This window comes from Misgurnus anguillicaudatus, chromosome 13, assembly GCF_027580225.2.
Source record: "Misgurnus anguillicaudatus chromosome 13, ASM2758022v2, whole genome shotgun sequence".
Lineage (NCBI taxonomy): Eukaryota > Metazoa > Chordata > Actinopteri > Cypriniformes > Cobitidae > Misgurnus > Misgurnus anguillicaudatus.
Genome location: NC_073349.2, coordinates 7,924,275 through 7,941,976, shown reverse-complemented (window position 1 = coordinate 7,941,976; position 17,702 = coordinate 7,924,275). Strand labels below are relative to the sequence as shown.

The following is a 17,702-nucleotide window of genomic DNA, read 5'->3' as shown; positions in this document are numbered from 1 at the left end:
TCTGCACATGGGACAGGGCGACTGCACTGTATTAAGGAGAGGATGACCGGGCCATGTATTGCGAGACTTTGGGGAACAACCTCCTTCCCTCAGCTAGAGCATTGAAGATGGGTCAAGGTTGGGTCTTCCAACATGACAATGACCCGAAGCACACAGCCAGGATAACCAAGGAGTGTCTCTGTAAGAAGCATATCAAGGTTCTGGCTTGGCCTAGCCAGTCTCCATACCTAAACTTAATATCTTTGGAGGGAGCTCAAACTTCGTGTTTCTCAGCGACAGTCCAGAAACCTGACTGATCTAGAGAAGATCTGTGTGGAGGAGTGGGCCAAAATCCCTCCTGCAGTGTGTGCAAACCTGGTGAAAAACTACAGGAAACATTTGAACTCTGTAACTGCAAACAAAGGCTACTGTACCACATATTAACATTGACTTTCTCATGTGTTCAAATACTTATTTGCAGCTGTATCATACAAATAAATAGTTTAAAAATCATACATTGTGATTTCATTTTTTTTTTTAGAATATGTCTCTCACAGTCGACATGCACCTACGATGACCATTTCAGACCCCTCCATGATGAAGTGAGAGAACTTGCAAAATAGCAGAGTGTTCAAATACTTATTTTCCTCACTGTATATACACACAAATCAAATGCAAAACTACCAAAAACACCCGATCTCCATAACAAAATCCGAGATGACCAGACATGGACTCACAGACATGGATTTTTTACGAATTATTAATAAGTTGCTTTCTGTGATTCGGTGAGCCTGAATACTGCAATGTAATATTTTCGCTTATATGTATAATATGAATAATTGACACAGTGCTCATAAATGGCTGTTTATATAATATCCTCTATTGAAATGAGTGCCCGCTTGGACCCGGAAACCGTATTCCTTACGTCATAACTTAACAAGCACATGGGAAACTTTTCAAATTTAGATCTCTTTTTCTTGACTTATGATCCTTAAGAAAACTCTGTCACAATGAAGTACTGGAGCGAAAGAGAAATGCACTTCCCCAATATTAACAAACTCTCCTCGCTAAGAGTAGTAGGTGTAAATATATATGCAGGTCTGTCACATATCATAAATTCATGCAGTCTGACCCAAAAACTAAGTTAAACAGTAGAGGACATAATGGGCCCCCTATTGTCACAGTGCCCAGAACAAAGATCCTTCAACAAAGAGCTTACTTATGTTTGTGTCTAGCAGTTTTTAAGCACCATTAACTTCCATAGTAGAAAGAAAATACAGCATTTAATGATGCTCCAAAACATCCTTAACCAAAATGTGCAAACCACTCTAAAAATGCATATTATATAAACAAATAACAGGCTAACAGTAACACAAGATTTGTGTGAACAGCACAAAGAGTTAAATGAGGTGTGAAAAGAGGATGATTGTGGGAAGCTCATGCAAACATATGATTTGAAACTAGCACAGCAAAACATTACTACAGTGAAACTGTAAGACAGTGAGAGCGTGTACACGTGCACAAACTTAAAAATAGGTTTTACGACTATATGAATTTGCTCTATAAATAGTACCTGCGGTATAACAACACGGTTGTAATTCCTGGGGCTTGTTTTAACTTTTCTCAGACTATCAGCTGGCATGCAGTGTTACTAGCTTTAATAGTAGATCATAGCGCTGCCAACGCCAAAGTCATGGGTTCAGTAGCCAGGAAACACATGAAGGACAGATAAAAACACCCAGCTGCATTTTAAGTTGTATTTAAAATAAACTTGTCAAAGGTATAAACTATACATAATTACATAAATTAAATGGTAGGCAAGTACATTGAAGGCAAGCATACTCAAATCCAGAAGCTGCAGAGATAGTGTGCCGGTTTAATGAGTCACAGAGGAAAGGGGAAATGCTGGGATGCAGTGTCCACACTGCAGCATAAATAGGACTGTATTATAATACTGCAGCTTTCTGAGAAATCTACACACAGATCTGCTTTACGCTATTAGAGATGAGTGCATCTGTCATCTGTGCATTCCCCAAAAACAAATAATTGACGGTCACGTTGAAAAGATGAATTATGAACTATGGTGCTAGTTTCAAATTTCAATACAGGTATAATAAGATATCTCCATATTTTGATGTAATATAAAACGCTGTACAATGTTTTCTTTCTTATGTTAAATTGTTACTAAACTTTTTTAATACAAATGATCATATTGTTCACAAAGAGAGAGAATGATGACATCTATGATGAAATCATTTTAATTTTTGGGTGAAATATCCCTTTAAGATCCGGGTCCCAGTTCTTAAACCTTGGATTCGTTATGACCTGCTGATTTTAATATCTCTTACTGATTCCTGTGTTCACATTTTAGATCTTTTTTAAGACTTAACCTGTGATTTGTGAAGACCTTCCTGACTGTCAGGTCCAAATGTACCGCAGAAAGTGAAAAAGACAATGGTTTTACTACATATACAGTATTATGGTTACTGTAGTTACACCACAGCTGTTAATATCAATATGACGAAGCATGAGCATTCACCATACAGATTTAAAAGAGTACACTGCATTTGATGCCCTGCGCATTAACATTTTTGGATATCTTTATTTTTCCCAAAATTACTGAGATGTGAATTTTGGTCGGCATCGCACAGCCACATTCCATAATTTTGGTAGCCCTGTATATATTTACTCATTCCCTGCCATCCATTTTTTTGAAAAGTTGCCAGCCAGCATTTTTTGGGATTTTCACAAAAGTTTCACAAAATGTCTTTTCTTCTTAAAATATATAAACATACAAATATATCTAATGAAAGAACAGACCCTCTGCTTTCAAACAAACAAACAGAAGTGAAAAAAGGTTTCTTCCTATCTATATTTTTTCTCTGCTTATAAACTCTTAAATATGGGTATTTTTCTTCAGAAATACAATTTTTTGCAAAATAATTGCATTTCTGTGAAGAAATATTGTTAAAGATCAGATTCAGAACGATTATCAAAACATGCACATCCATCAGTGCCCTTTGTTTTGCCCAAAATGCACCTCAGTAATGTTTTTAGTCAGGCATGTTTGTTAAAACTAGTTATATTTCCTAATTAAACTAAGGCCTAGTTCTGTCTTAAAATAATCCCTGTCTGGGAAACCACCCCATAAAGTTTAAAATTAGTAAATAATGTTTTGGTTTCAGTTTTTTTTTTTCATAAATTAGGTAAGTGCAACTAGTGGATAATCGCGGTATTGCAGATTAACATAAAAATTCATCAGAATCACGTTTTTATGCAAATGTTTTCTCTTAATTAACAAGTTTACTCGTCAATGGCGGGGAAAGAGTTAAAAATTATTAAGCTGAAGTACTGTATGTAAACAAATGACAAGAACAATGGGCTACATGACAATGACAAAAGTTCAACAGTGATATCTGAAGTAAAAGTATGGTTATAGAAATGGTCCTCAATCCTTGACAGAAAAACATGGTTAATGCTCTAAATTGCAGAGTTAGTTTGTTAAACAGTTTTTCACCATTTCTGAGTTCAGGATTTTTTAGGAGGGCCTAAAACAGTGGCTCGATGACACACTTCAGCCAACATGCATGGCATCCATTCAGTTGGTAGCGTATTTCAAAGTTTGGAAAGATAGCAGCTTTTCTGCGAGTGGGCGTGGTTTCAGTGCCGACAGCGGACACGCCCCCATCGTCTGAGAGCAGAGAATGCTGGCCATTTTTTCAATATTTTGATAACTTTTTTTTTACTTGTCATTTTTCCATTATTCAAACTTGGTTGGGTGGTTAATAATAAGGGTGTCATGATTTAGATTTTAAATCGAAATTGATCGAAATTAAGTCACAACCTCAAAAAAAAAAAAAAAAATGGAATCGAGAATCGAATCGTGACCTTAGAATTAAAATGGAATCGAGGATTTGGAAAATCGTGACAACCCTGGTTAATAACACATTTTTCTGTGCTGTCACAAACTCAAAACGCATTTAATATCAGACTTTACAAGGACTTTAATCATTTTGGTGCAAAGGTCTCTTTAATATCACATCCGAAGGACAACTTGGGCAGATATTCACAGTTTATCTCTGTGAGAATGGAAATGTCATTTTAACTTGTGTTCGCTGGCTACTTCTGTCTTAGCTTCTGATAAACATCAGATATGTACTGCAAACATTGAGGAATAATGCAAATAAACCAGCTAGAAAAGCGTCTCCTATGGAAGTCTTCCTTCCTGTTTCAAACATTAACACGTTCCTCTTTGTCCTTCTCATTGTTTGCCTCTCTCACTGCCTTGTACATTGGAAATAAATGCACTATGGTCATACATTGACCCGAGGGGTCAATACCCCATACACACAGACCGCCCCCTGCCCCATAAACTCCTCCCATCTTCACACACCCTGACGAAAAGTACAAAGCGTTCCTTGTGTAGGAGCACAGAGGCCTGGGTGAAAGCACTTAACATTATGTTGATATTTTCATGGGAGGAGCGCGAGGAGAGAAAAGGATCGCCTCTGTCAGGGTGGTTCATTCAACCGACGCCGTGTGACCTTCATCCTACCCCCGAGGTCCTTGGCTTGACTCACAACAACACACTGTGGCCACAGATAGCTCAGCCAATGCCTGGCACAGCAGATTCAGAACATGCAACCAGAGTTCCGTTGCAAGACGCATGCTAATATTAGCATTTAGCATGCTAACTTGCTAAAATTCAATAAATTGTGTCATCTCCAAAATGCATGTCTTATCATGCGATAATGCACCATTTACCATTTGAATATTGCACCATTTACATTTTATCTGCTAATAATTACATTGCAGTACATAACAGCATTGTGCTGGCTATAGGCCAGGCTGGTCTCTAGATTACAGCATATACCATTAAAAATCCCATGCTGACCCAGCTCTAGTCATATTGCATTTGAACAAACCTTAAGCCCCAAAACCTACAGTGTAAGTTACAGTATTTCACCTTTTAATGATATACTCATCAACATTTCCATTTTTTTTGTACTTTCACCATCATTGGTCATACATAATGGTAAATGATGGTAAACAGACCTATGGCCATCCAAAGCGCTTTACAATTTGCCTCACATTCACTCACACATTCATACACCGACGGCGGTGTCAGCCATGCAAGGCTTAGTCAAAGCAATGAAAGCAGAATCATTTACTTGGCCACTTCATACACGGCTTCCAGACCAACAGATTACCAATAAACAGACAAAATAAACAACAAAATTCGCTTAATGACAAAAAATTATTTCAGATTGACAGAAATAAAAGCATATTCGTGATCATAGTCAAATGTATGTATGAATGAACCAATGCTTGCTAACTCCAACGAAGGAAAAACATTCATGTAAGCAGTCACTTCAACTCGGCTAAAGTAACAAAGATCCTACCGGTAATCCAATGCAACACAGAGAACAAACTCACGGATGTGAGCTCAACGCCGTGGGTGGAAGTGTACATACGATCAGGTGACTGATTACTACGGTGGAATTTGATTCGGAGTGTTTGCATAATTGACGTTGTCTTTATAAATAAACACTTCAATGATAAGAGCAGTAAATACAGATATAAGAACAGCAGTGTAATTATGTACAGGTGGAATCACTGTGATTACATTTAGTCTCTATATTACAAAAACAAACATTCTTTAAAATGATGCAATTATTTGCAATTACTTTGTGATCACTATGCAACTATAAACCAGTTAAACCAACTCAACCATTACATTAGGGATGTACCATTGGCATAAAATTGGTATTGATAAAAGCAGCTTTCACACTATCGGATATTGGCTGTTTAAAAGTGTGGTGAATTAAAGAATCAATTTTAACTTAAGCTTTTGTTTTGTTAAGAGGTCATCGTACTTAAACGAACCTCCTGTAAGTTTTAGAACTAAAAAAAGTCCTTGTTACTGAAATATCAACTGTTTTTGACACCAAGCCTAGCAAACGCCAGGTTCTGGAATGTACCCATTTATGACGTTGTCGCTATTTTAAGAGCATCTATTTTATTGCTAAAAAACAACAATGTATTTGGTATAATACAATGTGTTTGCATGTTGATGGTTCAAAAAACACATTATTTTCCATATACAGGACATTATTGTAAATCCAGTTAGAAAGCTCAATGATCTGAAAAGCTTATCTGTATGTTGTGATTGGCCTGAATTCCCCTGACTCCAGCCGGAAATGTAACACTCCTTACCATGTTTGAAAGATTCGCTAACAACGCAATACTGACAGGAGTTAATATCGTCTTTACTACCTTATCAATACGAGCCGAATCTGATCCAGAAAATGCAGATGACCAAGTTGATAGATTAACTTTGCCAGTGCGGCTTGGCAACCCATTCTCACACCCCAAGGCGTAAAAAAACCAAAGCATGTTCAAACGCCTTCAGCGTCAGGATGAAGACGTGAAGGGTGCCCCTATGCGTCACTATTTTGACAAAATGGGAACGCCGTCACATTATGCAAGGTCAATGTATGCGACAATAAGCAGGATCATGCCGCTTCTAAACGTTAACTACTCAATTTTTGTTCCAAATTTTTTACCATTGTCGCTTGGGGTTGGGGTTACAACGACTTTCTGTTACATAAAATTACATCCTAACCCAAACCCAACTTTAACCCCAACCCAGAGCGACTTAAAAATTAGAAGACAAAATGTATAAACCAATACTTAAACTGACATCATCCAAACCCCACCTCTATCCCCAACCCCAAGCGACAATGGTTTAAAAATAGAAAAAAAACTTGTAGTTACCGTCCAGAAGCGCCATGATCCTGCCGATCGTCGCATACATTGACGTCACATAGGCTTGAGCAGGACGTAACAGATTGGTAAGGTAAGGATACTAAAACATTTAAAAGATTAAAACCATTTCTGCATTTGTGATCATAGAAACTTCAACAAACGCTACTCTGCACAGCTCAAAACTCGAGTTTGAATCATGGTCTATTCATCAGTAAATACTTTAAATATGAAAACATAGACTACTTACAGGCTGTGAGTCAGAAGAGGGCGGAATTATGATAATTTCGATCTTGTCTACGTCAACAGGCCCAAGAAGTAAACTGTTGCCTACAATCTGTGTGTTTGTTGTAGTCCAAGAAAAGAGATTTACGTTGAAGACGATAACCCGCGTCATTGTTCACTTTGGGGTTTGGACCTTTTGCATATCGTTAACATGTACTAATACACACTTACACACCTAAGGAAATGTAAAGTCGTGAATCTGATAATAGTTGCTCTTTAAACCACGCCTACAAAGAAAAATGGCAATGACTACTTTTGTAGCCCTCCCCAAAGTTTCACGAGTGACATAGTAGAGAATTAATACAAGTGGTTTGAGGTAAATCGGATAAAATTCAAGTTAGACTAATTGTGTGTAACATCCATGTCTAACTGTTTCAATTTACTAAAAACGTTGAATGAATAATAAAGGTCATAAGCGCAACCTCACAAGTACATTAGAAATGTACAAAGTTAGAGATATTAAGGACTTACCACGCTGGAGCATGCTTTGTATGACTGTGGTCAAGCCAGCCACAATTTGAAAACACAGTAAAGCCAGATGTGATTTAGATTCTGATGGGCACTTAATGTGTTGTTTATGGTCATTTCTAGGCCTGTCGCATTTGAAGATTTGCTGTTTGCAACTTCACCCATACACATTGTCGTTTATGTGAAGGGGAGAGCAGGGGCAAAAGTACACTTTTTTTTAGAAAAACTTAATTTTAAAAGATAATGTTTTAGACAGAGATATATTTTTTTGCTGTGGTCAATAACTCACAAGTGCGGTCTATCAATACCAGGTGGAATTTTGACCAAAGGTAAATCAACTTGTTACTTTTGACCCCACCTGCAGTGACGAAAGAAACACACAGGTGGGTCAAAATTAACACGACAAAACAAGATGTGTTTCACTTGTTTTCAGTAAATATACACGACTATGGCCTTGTTATATGTAACTGCAAACACCGTTTATCTTTGCAAAAAATAATGAAATTACATTTTCATTTAAAATTTTAGTTTCATCAAATATTTTAAAAGCAACCTGACAGTACAAATTTGAATTGTTTCAAAATTTCGCATTTTTTCAACAGTATGAACACTATAAAAATTACATTGAGTCAAACTTCAGTTTGATGTGTAACATCACAAACTAACCTGTAGATTGATCGGTACTGTATACATGAAACGAGAAACACATTATTAGAAAAAAAATACTGCTTAAGGAATTTACTTATTATGGTCGAAAACAGCTTTCTGGACCTACACGCGCAAAACGAACTAACGCGATATTTGTCAGCTTTGTCAAAGGTTGCGTGCTAAAGATGCTGTAATATTTTGGAATTTTGGATACCGATAATTGGCCAATATATTATGTGCATCTCTAGCGACAATGACAACAGAGTTGCATTCATACCAGAAAATAATGAAGAAATACAAAAAAACCTAATGCATATATTCACTAAAGCTTATGAAACTACTCTTTCAGAAAGATGTCATTTGGATTTATGAGATACAATTTGCCCAAAAATGAAAATTGTGTCGTCTTTGGAAAAAAAAAACTCTGTCAAGATTCTTCAAAAATGTTCCTTTTGTTTACTACAGAAGAAGCGTATACTGGTTTGGAATTACATAAATAGTAATTTTTAGGTAAACGTTTCCTTCATAATGGTGACTACAGCATTGAGATTTACCTGTTTCCAGAGGAACTCATCATCCTGGTTGATCCTCCACGTGGTGAGAAGGTGTATGGAGGACAATGTTCCTCCGCTGAGCACTGCCGCCCTCATCCGCACAGGCAGCAATGTATAGATGATGTAGATGAAGAAGACGGACCACCAGATCCCTTCCGAGGCGCTGCGAGGGGCCACCATCAACACCCCAAATACCTGCACCACAATTAGCACTCCAATCACAAGATAGCTGACCATCCACATGTAGTCCTGGTGGAACCCGTTTCGGTTGCACACCACCATTAATGCCATGAACAGGGCCATCGCCACAGACAGCACAGAGGCGTAGACCACATCGGGGGGTCCGTGGATGCAATGAAAGGTAAGCATGACCCCGCAGACGATCACCAAAACGCCCATCAGCATGGTTAGGGAACTCTGGTTCAGCCTAAAGAAGTATCGCTGGTAGAGACGCTCCAGCTTGCGAGACTGGAACTTCTTGGACTGGAACACCAGTACCACCCTGTCCCAGCAGTCCGCCGCCGTCACTGACCCCGCTCCGCTGGCCGTGTCGTCGCTGGAGCCGTCACAACCCGAACGGACCCCTTTCCGCCCCTTGACGTCACCGTCCTCGAAGCCGAGGTCGACAGATTTAAGCCCCACCCCTTCCCCCCCTCCCCCCGCTTTCGCGTAGTGGTCTTCCTGCCATCCGCAGCGTATACCGAAGTTGCCCGTACCTCCCATGCCCCCTCCTCCGGACCGGGTGGCCTGGGAGTGCGCCGGCTGGGGAGGAGGCTCCATGGCTTCCACGTCCCGCAGGCAGCTCATGTAGCGTGGGTTGCAGAGAGTGGAGCCAACCTTGCGCTTGGACTTCTTGCCATTGCGCTCCCCCCAAGCGGTCTTACGATCGTCCACTCTGGCCACTAGGAAGCCGTTGATCCAGGACATTCTGTAGGGAGATAATATAAAAAGTAAGGATATCAATTTTATCGGAGTCATTTAATGGAACAAATTTCCCAAAAATGCAATTCATTATTTTAAAGAATATTTATGCAGCTTTTGTCCATACAACAAGAGTTTATAGTGACCATATGTCTCAAGCTCAAAAACAGACAAAAGCATAATTTTGGTCTATTCCACACACAATGCTCATGTGGCTTAAAATATATAATACATGTGGATTCTTTTAATTGTGTTATTTTTTCAGTGTGAGGCTGTGAATGTGATCTTTATGAGCTCTGGCTATATTAAAAAGTGTGTATAAATCCTACAAGAAAATCTTCTATTTGTTTTTCCACAAAAAAATTAAAGCATACGGGTTCGGACAAACATAAAGTTAAGTAAATGATGACATAATTGTTTTGGGTGTGTTTTAAGTGAACCATTCCTTTAAGGATGTATTATTTTGTACTAAGGTTCTCACTGAGCAATAATGTCATAATCTGTCATTATGTACAGTATGATGCCTGACCTGTACAAAGACATTGTATTATACAGTAAGGGTTAGGTAGGTATTTGTAAAGCTTATACGTAACACGGCAGAATTGTGTTGATCTCTTTACCTGTATGGGTTCTGGTGTGCACCCCAGCCCTGATCTTTCTTTCTAAAACACTCATTTATAGCAGTGGATGAGTGAAAGCAAAACTTGAGAGTTCAGACCACTCAGTATGGAGTATTGGGGGTCCAGTTTGGTCTGGTTACTGTAGACTGCCTGGATAACCCTGAAGATCTTTTACTGAGACTTCAACTGTGCCTTTGTGTCATTTGGACCTGTTGACAAAAATTTAAAAACACTGTAGGATCAAATCGATCACCAGAATATAAACAACATCACAGTTTTTCTGCAAATACCAATATTTGATTACTTAGATTTACACCCACACTGTACCAATACCGTTAGATAGCGATTTCTGTTATGATTGTCTGTGTTTACATTCAAATTTTGTCAATCCGATTGCATTTAATCCGATTGAAGGTTACGACAATACAGTTTACATTAGGGTGGCCATTCGTGCCAGTTCCGCCGGACACGTCCCGAACATGTTTTCGGGTTCGTTCTCCGGAAGTCGCGTTGCTCGATCGCATACGTCATCGAGGTTCTCACATTTCAGTTAAAATACGTTAAAAAATTAAGATTTATTTCTTTTAAGACATACAATCATTGTAGTTTCATTCTTACCTTAAAATGTAGCGGTTGCTTTTCTGAAATTAAACCCGAAATATTAAACCTTGATGACGTATGCAGTCGACCAACGCGACTTCTGGAGAACGAACCCGAAAACATGTTCGGGAGGTGTCCGGCGGAACTGGCACGAATGGCCACCCTAGTTTACATGCACCCTAAACATTTCGATCTGATAATAATACTTTTTACATGTACATTCTATATAATAAGAACTGAACGTCTGTGCAAGTCCACAGCCAGGGTTGCCAGATTCATATATCAAAACCATCCCAATGGACATTCAAAACTAGCCCAAAAGCATCCCAATGGCTATTCACAGACCAAATGTCAATAATAAACAAAATCCTTTCATCTTTAAAAAACTCGTGGAAACAATTTAAACAGTAGCCCAAATCTGAACTCGAAAAAAGTAAGGACTTGACAACGCCACGCTACGCACAGCATCTCTCATCAAGTTCACGCTTTATCTCTGGATAAATGTACAAAGTTGAGTTGGAGAAAGTTGTTCTTAAGAAGTTTTCAGATAAAAACACACTTTTTGTAAGGCACAATGATATTTTATTGCTTTATGTAACCTAATGTTATGAAAGTACACATGATTGCCTTGCTTTTGCATGTTTCTGGGACAAGAATCATGACATATAAGTTAAATATAAGACGTGAACTTGAGCACAATTGTTCTACACATGTGCACAATGTATTTTTGCATCCCATTGAGAAAATACTGCAATTCGCGTGTTTACATGCGTAGTTTCTCCTGCTGATCGGATCAGAGATCAGTGTACACCACCCCCTTCAATACAATCGAAATTTGCATCCGATCGACCTCAGTCGTATTGATTAAGGTGTTTACATCAAGGATTTTCAATCCGATTGAGCCATCATTCCGATTACAAACAGATTATTTGGTTGTATGTTAACGTAGCTATTGTCACCCAAATCAAAATAAGCGCACTGCAAGAGTTCTAATGGCTACACTGTAAAAAATTGCTGTAATTATGCAGCTGGTTGCCTGTAACTTACTGTAGAAGATAAAGACTGAAAATGTTCATTTAACTTTGAACAAATTGTTGCCGGTAAAAATTAAAAACATAAATGTAAAATCTACAGTAAGTTACTGGCAGCTAGTTGCCAGTAACAGTCAGTAATACTGTAATTTATACAAAAAAAATTACAGTGTAGGATAAGATCTGCCCTGATCATAGGCTGTTTTAATGAATCAGCTAATGTCCGATAGAGGGAAAAAATGCTTTTATCTGCAGAAACTGATTGTAGGCTGATATATCGGTGCATCCCTAATACAATCTACAGTAAAATTCCTTTTCTTGCCAGAAATACATTATATAACAGGCTAAAATAACAACATATGCACAGTAAGCAAAAACAGCAGGACTAACATGAAAACTGATATGGATGATCACAAGGTTAATTTTCTTAAACTGGCTGTATTTCTTTTCAATCGCTCTGCAGATCTTAAATCAATACACAGTACATTTGACTTCCTTAACAGTAATAAGAATTTTCCTAAGCAAACATGTTAAAAAGATTCAGAAACAGATTAGATCAAATGTCAATTTTCAATTTCAGGCCAAGAATTCCTAAATGGAAATTATGCTTTTCAACATGCACATATAGTAGTACAATATAAATGAAACATACCTGTACTTTGTTATGATGCTTAAATTACAAAGATATTAAAATAACCATTTCATTATAAACCTATTATTGCTTTTTTTGTTTAATGCCTGTTTTTATTTTTCAAAAAATAATTTGGATGTCAAACAATAATTTGAGAAGCATAGGGGTCACAAACCCCCTGTTGAAGACCTTTTTTTATAAAATGTTACTTTTCATTTCTAATCTGGTCCCTCTTGCCATTTATGTTATTCAAACGTTATTCGACAGGTCGCAAGGTAAGAAAAATGGACATTTTCCTAAAGGTTTGATACAAGCATAGTTGCTCTTCATGATGAGAAAACAAGAGAAGAGGCCTGAGATCTGCAAGATGATGAATAATGACTAAAACACTGTATGAAGTTAGTTAAGGCCTGCAAAATACAGTAAAAATGAATAATCTATCTAAATAACTACTACACTGTAATTCAATATATTATTAAGATTATAACATCAACATTATGAAGAGCATGAATGGAAGTAAATTATAACAAGAATTTTTATTTTTGGGTGAACTATTCCTTTAACTTATAATGCTAATAAAATATTTCTTCTTTGCATTAGTAATTAATACAGTACTTGCAGAAACATTAATAATGAATAAACTTAGCAACCCTACTGAAAAATCCAGCTAAGACCAGCATAAGCTGGTGAGCTGGTTTTAGTTGGTCCCCCAGCTTGGTTTTAGCTGGTATTGCTGGTATAGCAAGCTGGTCTAGCTGTATTTTGGTCACTTTTTGAGCTGGTCTAGCTGTGTTTTGTCACTTTTTAAGCTGGTCTAGCTGTGTTTTGGTCTCTTTTTAAGGTGGGCTAGCCAGGCTGAAAGACCAGCTGACCCACCAGCTTGTCCAGGCTTGGAGGACCAGCACAGACCAGCTACTGCCACCTTAAACCAGCTAAAACCAGCTTATGCTGGTCTATTTTTCAGTAGGGAAAGCAATTGGCCCCACTTTCTTATTGCTAAAAAAGTTTTTTCATAAATGTAAAGAATTGGATATAATAAGTTAAAGAAGTCAAAATCTTACGAATCTCGTCGTCACACTAATCATCAATATTAGTTTAATTCAAAAGAAACCATTAGGAAGAAGTGACCATATTAAACGCAAACCCTCGTTCCCACCAGGCCTCCAGAAAACCCGCGAATGCAACATTCGTAGAGTATTATTAAAAATTCATATAAAAAATGGCGCATGATAAACCACAGTTTCATATATTTAGACACGAAACAGCCTGTGAGTTTTTGGTCTCTAAAAACACTGTCTATATCTTTCATACTGGCACGTATGTGCTCGTGCTGTGCATTTTGACGGACGGACAATGACGACAACACGCTGATGTCAGAAAGTTCAGCACATTTAACCTGCCATACATTTTCATTCTGAATCATTCTTTTATTACAGCACGTACAGCATGATAGAGGACAGCACGAACATCTCTACACGCCGTATTTGTAAGGCGCATCGTAGAAGTATCGTCCTCGTATTCCTTCGGGACCTTTGCACGACAGCCGCTCGCTGATGTTACGTAATACACAATAAGATCGCAGCGTCGCATCAATGGCCACACAATAATTATTATCAATCATATACCCGTTTGCATTTTCGGAAAATGCCTCAGTCTTCATTCAAACGTGCTGTCATGTCCTTTAACCAACAAGAAGAAACGCCTATTTGCGCTATAAAGCTGCAGGCGTCGACGTGCGTACACATACAAATGTCAACGAATATTCACCAAAGACACAACACGCGCGCGCTGCATCATTTCAGCGCTTCGTCGATGGCAGCAGAACTATGCAGCATTTCTCCCATAGGCCGTTTGGAGATGCTTCGTTACATAACACTGTGTGTGTATGTGTGTGTGTGCCATATTCGCAGCAGTGACCGTGTCGAGGCTCTTACAGTAACAGTGTGCGGGTACTTGTGCAACACAGCATGTCACACCCGACCGTCAAGTGTGGGCTATACAGCCTCGGCGCCCCGTCCTTCACCCAAAGAGCCGATGTTATAGCGCACTACAGGCCCTAGGCACTCGGTCCATATGTGCGTTGGACGCGTTTTACAGAGCATTCCAGTGCATCAGTCATCGTCGGATTTAATATGGGCAGCAACCCTTGACTAACACTCGCACAACTCCTCAGATGGGCATCAAGCCTTATGCCTCAGTCATTCTGCATTTACACCCGGCTGATTCACGTTTTATTTCACCGGCATCTGCAGAGCCAACGAAGACATGGCATTTTATTTAAGCAGCTATATGGTAAATGTCCAAACAAGCTGATCGACATGATTGCACGTATCGCTAGTATAAATGAGGGTGTTGCGTTTGGCCACTGGTTATTCGCCATGTCAGAAGAACTCGGGGGCTAAAATGCTGCATTAAAGCCAAGATGAGGTTCGCACGCGTAACTTACATACTTCTGACATCCGACTCGGTCAATGTCATTTATAATAACAAGGCGACGCGGCAACGCGAGGCCAAACGGTGATAATCAAATAACGTTTGTCCATCAGAAACCGTGTTAGTAAGCAGCCCTACATAAAACATGAGTGATCACCCTAGAAAAAGATCTGACTCACCGTGGACCATCTCTCCATTTCCGAAGCGAAAGCGCACGAGATCTTCCGATCATACCGTGTCCTTGTTCTCGGTTAGGGCGATGTGTTGTTTGCGGGCATCGAGTGGGGACAGGGCCACGGTCTGCGAAGCTCTCTCGCGCTTGTGCTCCCGTCGCTTTCCAGCCTCTCCCCCTTCATACAGACGCGGTGCCAGTCTCCACGCGCCTCAACACTCCCCCTAAAGGCCTGCGAACAAGCAGCGCTCCTCCTCACTGCCGAGCCCACGACTGATTCACCTGTCCTTATCTATCTATCTATCTATCTATCTATCTATCTATCTATCTATCTATCTATCTATCTATCTATCTATCTATCTATCTATCTATCTATCTATCTATCTATCTATCTATCTATCTATCTATCTATCTATCTATCTATCTATCATGAGCAAAACCATGGTTTTACCACAGTAACCATGGGCTTTTGGTTTTAACCGTAGTAAAACCATAGTTATTTTTCACAAGAGAGGGGGCACCCAACCTCCAGTTTTAAATTCTGTATGCAATACACTGAATAAACCAATTTCAAACCCCACACAATTACTTTGATTCAGGTGTCTTACGTTACATTATGCATAGCCTAATTCTAAACATCTATTGCGCGTCATTTTGTAAACAATACAGAAAAAAATAAAACAACAAACACACCTAAATGATCACAAACGCATTGTTGAAATCATATTGCTAAACCAATGCACAGACAGACATTCAACAGGTGCACTGCTTAGATACAGTAGGGCTTTTCCAAATTAATTGATTTTATGATGGACAACAAAAATATGTTGTGCAATAAATTATTACCCTTATTCATTTTTTTTCTAGAAATACATGTACAGGCCAATGTGTTAGTGCCCCGGGGTTTCTGCGTTGTGGCCTGGCATCTGGAAATAAGCTGTAACTATAGACAGATAAACTACACTACTCTTCAGTGGTTGACAGCTATTGCTAAAATATGAAATGTGTGAATTAGTTTTTCTCAGTCACTTTGGAGAATTTATTGAATCTTAAAATTAGCAAAATAATGCGTTCATTTCTCAGAACAAGTCGTACAAACTGCACAACATCACGGGTTACCTGCAAAAGCATGTTACTTGTATAAAATCCTTAGTTCATCTCTCAAAAGTACATTTTTATGACAGAACACAATTATATGTCAGTATTTTCTGATGTGAACTCTGGAGGAATTCACATTTACACCTTTACTTTTTTCTGTAAATAAATTACACACGTTGTGATATTGAAAAAAAAATCATATTTAACAGTAAAACAAATCGAAATGAGAAAAAATTACAAAAAAGGTTCAATATACACTGTAAGAAATGTCAAATTTTCTATCAAAATTTCACAATTCACTTGACAGTAATTGATCAATTAACTATGTATAACATGCTTACAGTAACAGATTATGACCAACATGATCTCACAAAGTCACGTAATTCTCACGTATTGGTTACTCAACTGCTTTTTCCTTTTTTCAAACCATTGTCGCTTCGGTTTAGGGTTAGATTTGGTGTTTGCGTTAGTATGTCACTTTAAGTATTGGTTTATACTATTTTTTCTGATTTATTCTTTTATTTTTTCTAAACTTTATACAATTGTCGCATGGCGTTGGGGTTGGAGTTGGGTTTGGGTAAGGATGTAATTTTATGTAAATCTAACCCTAAACCGAATCGACAATGGTAAGAAAATAGGACAAAACCAATCCGTAACCAATCCGTAAAAATGCCACGGAAAAATTAGCAAAAAATTCTGTGACTATCCCACGGAAATTTGTGGTCAACAATTTAGCATGACATGACTCCCGGAGGGCCACGGTCCTGCAGAGTTTAGTTCCAACCCTGATCAAACACACCTCATTTCATTTTTCAAGTAATCCTGAAGACTTTAATTAGATTTTTCAGGTGTTTTTAATTAGGGTTGGAAAACTCTGCAGGACAATGGCCCTCCAGAACCAGGGTTTCCCACCCCTGACTTATACGATGAACTAATTCCTAAATGTTTTGACAGGAACCAGTATAATGTGTAAGGGGGAAAATATATCACCAATCCATCCGTTGGCCCAAATGGCGGAAACCAACGGCATCGTGAGGGATTTTAACGTGTTTGGTCTTTTCCGACGCTTGCAGATGTCTTTTTTTGGCGTTACGTAATTTAGGTAGATTTATCTGACTACAAAAGATTGTTTATAATACAAATTGATTATTACTTTTTAACACTTACAGAATTTGGAAAATGTACAATATATATAAATAAAATTGAATTTAATTGAATTGAATTTACTGAGCAACACAGAATAAAATCAAACATATCAATGTATTAACCAGGTAGGAAAAACATAATTCAGAAGCTAATTTACATTCCAATTCAAATATGAAACAATCAAACGAAAAACCATTGCATACCAGGTAAGGACGAAGGTCTGGTTACAGATTCCTCAAAAATAAAATAAAATACATGATGCTGTATCAAGGATACAGCATCATGGGGTGAATTTCCAAATACAGAAAATCCCCCTGAATCATTTACATAATTACATTTCCTAAATATCCA

At 38.3% G+C, this 17,702-nt stretch overlaps 1 protein-coding gene across 1 annotated transcript in view; it reads right to left on the bottom strand.

Moving 5' to 3' along the window:
* Window positions 1-15,363, bottom strand: part of adcy6a (adenylate cyclase 6a) — a 74,259-nt gene extending 58,896 nt beyond the window's left edge. The window contains exons 1-3 of the mRNA XM_055187906.2: window positions 15,115-15,363; window positions 10,241-10,449; window positions 8,700-9,627 (exon numbers count right to left, since the gene is read on the bottom strand). Coding sequence (XP_055043881.1) covers window positions 8,700-9,626 — 927 coding nt within the window. The 5' untranslated portion in view covers window position 9,627; window positions 10,241-10,449; window positions 15,115-15,363. The remainder of the gene's footprint in view (window positions 1-8,699; window positions 9,628-10,240; window positions 10,450-15,114) is intronic.
* Between the last annotated feature and the right edge of the window lie 2,339 nt (window positions 15,364-17,702).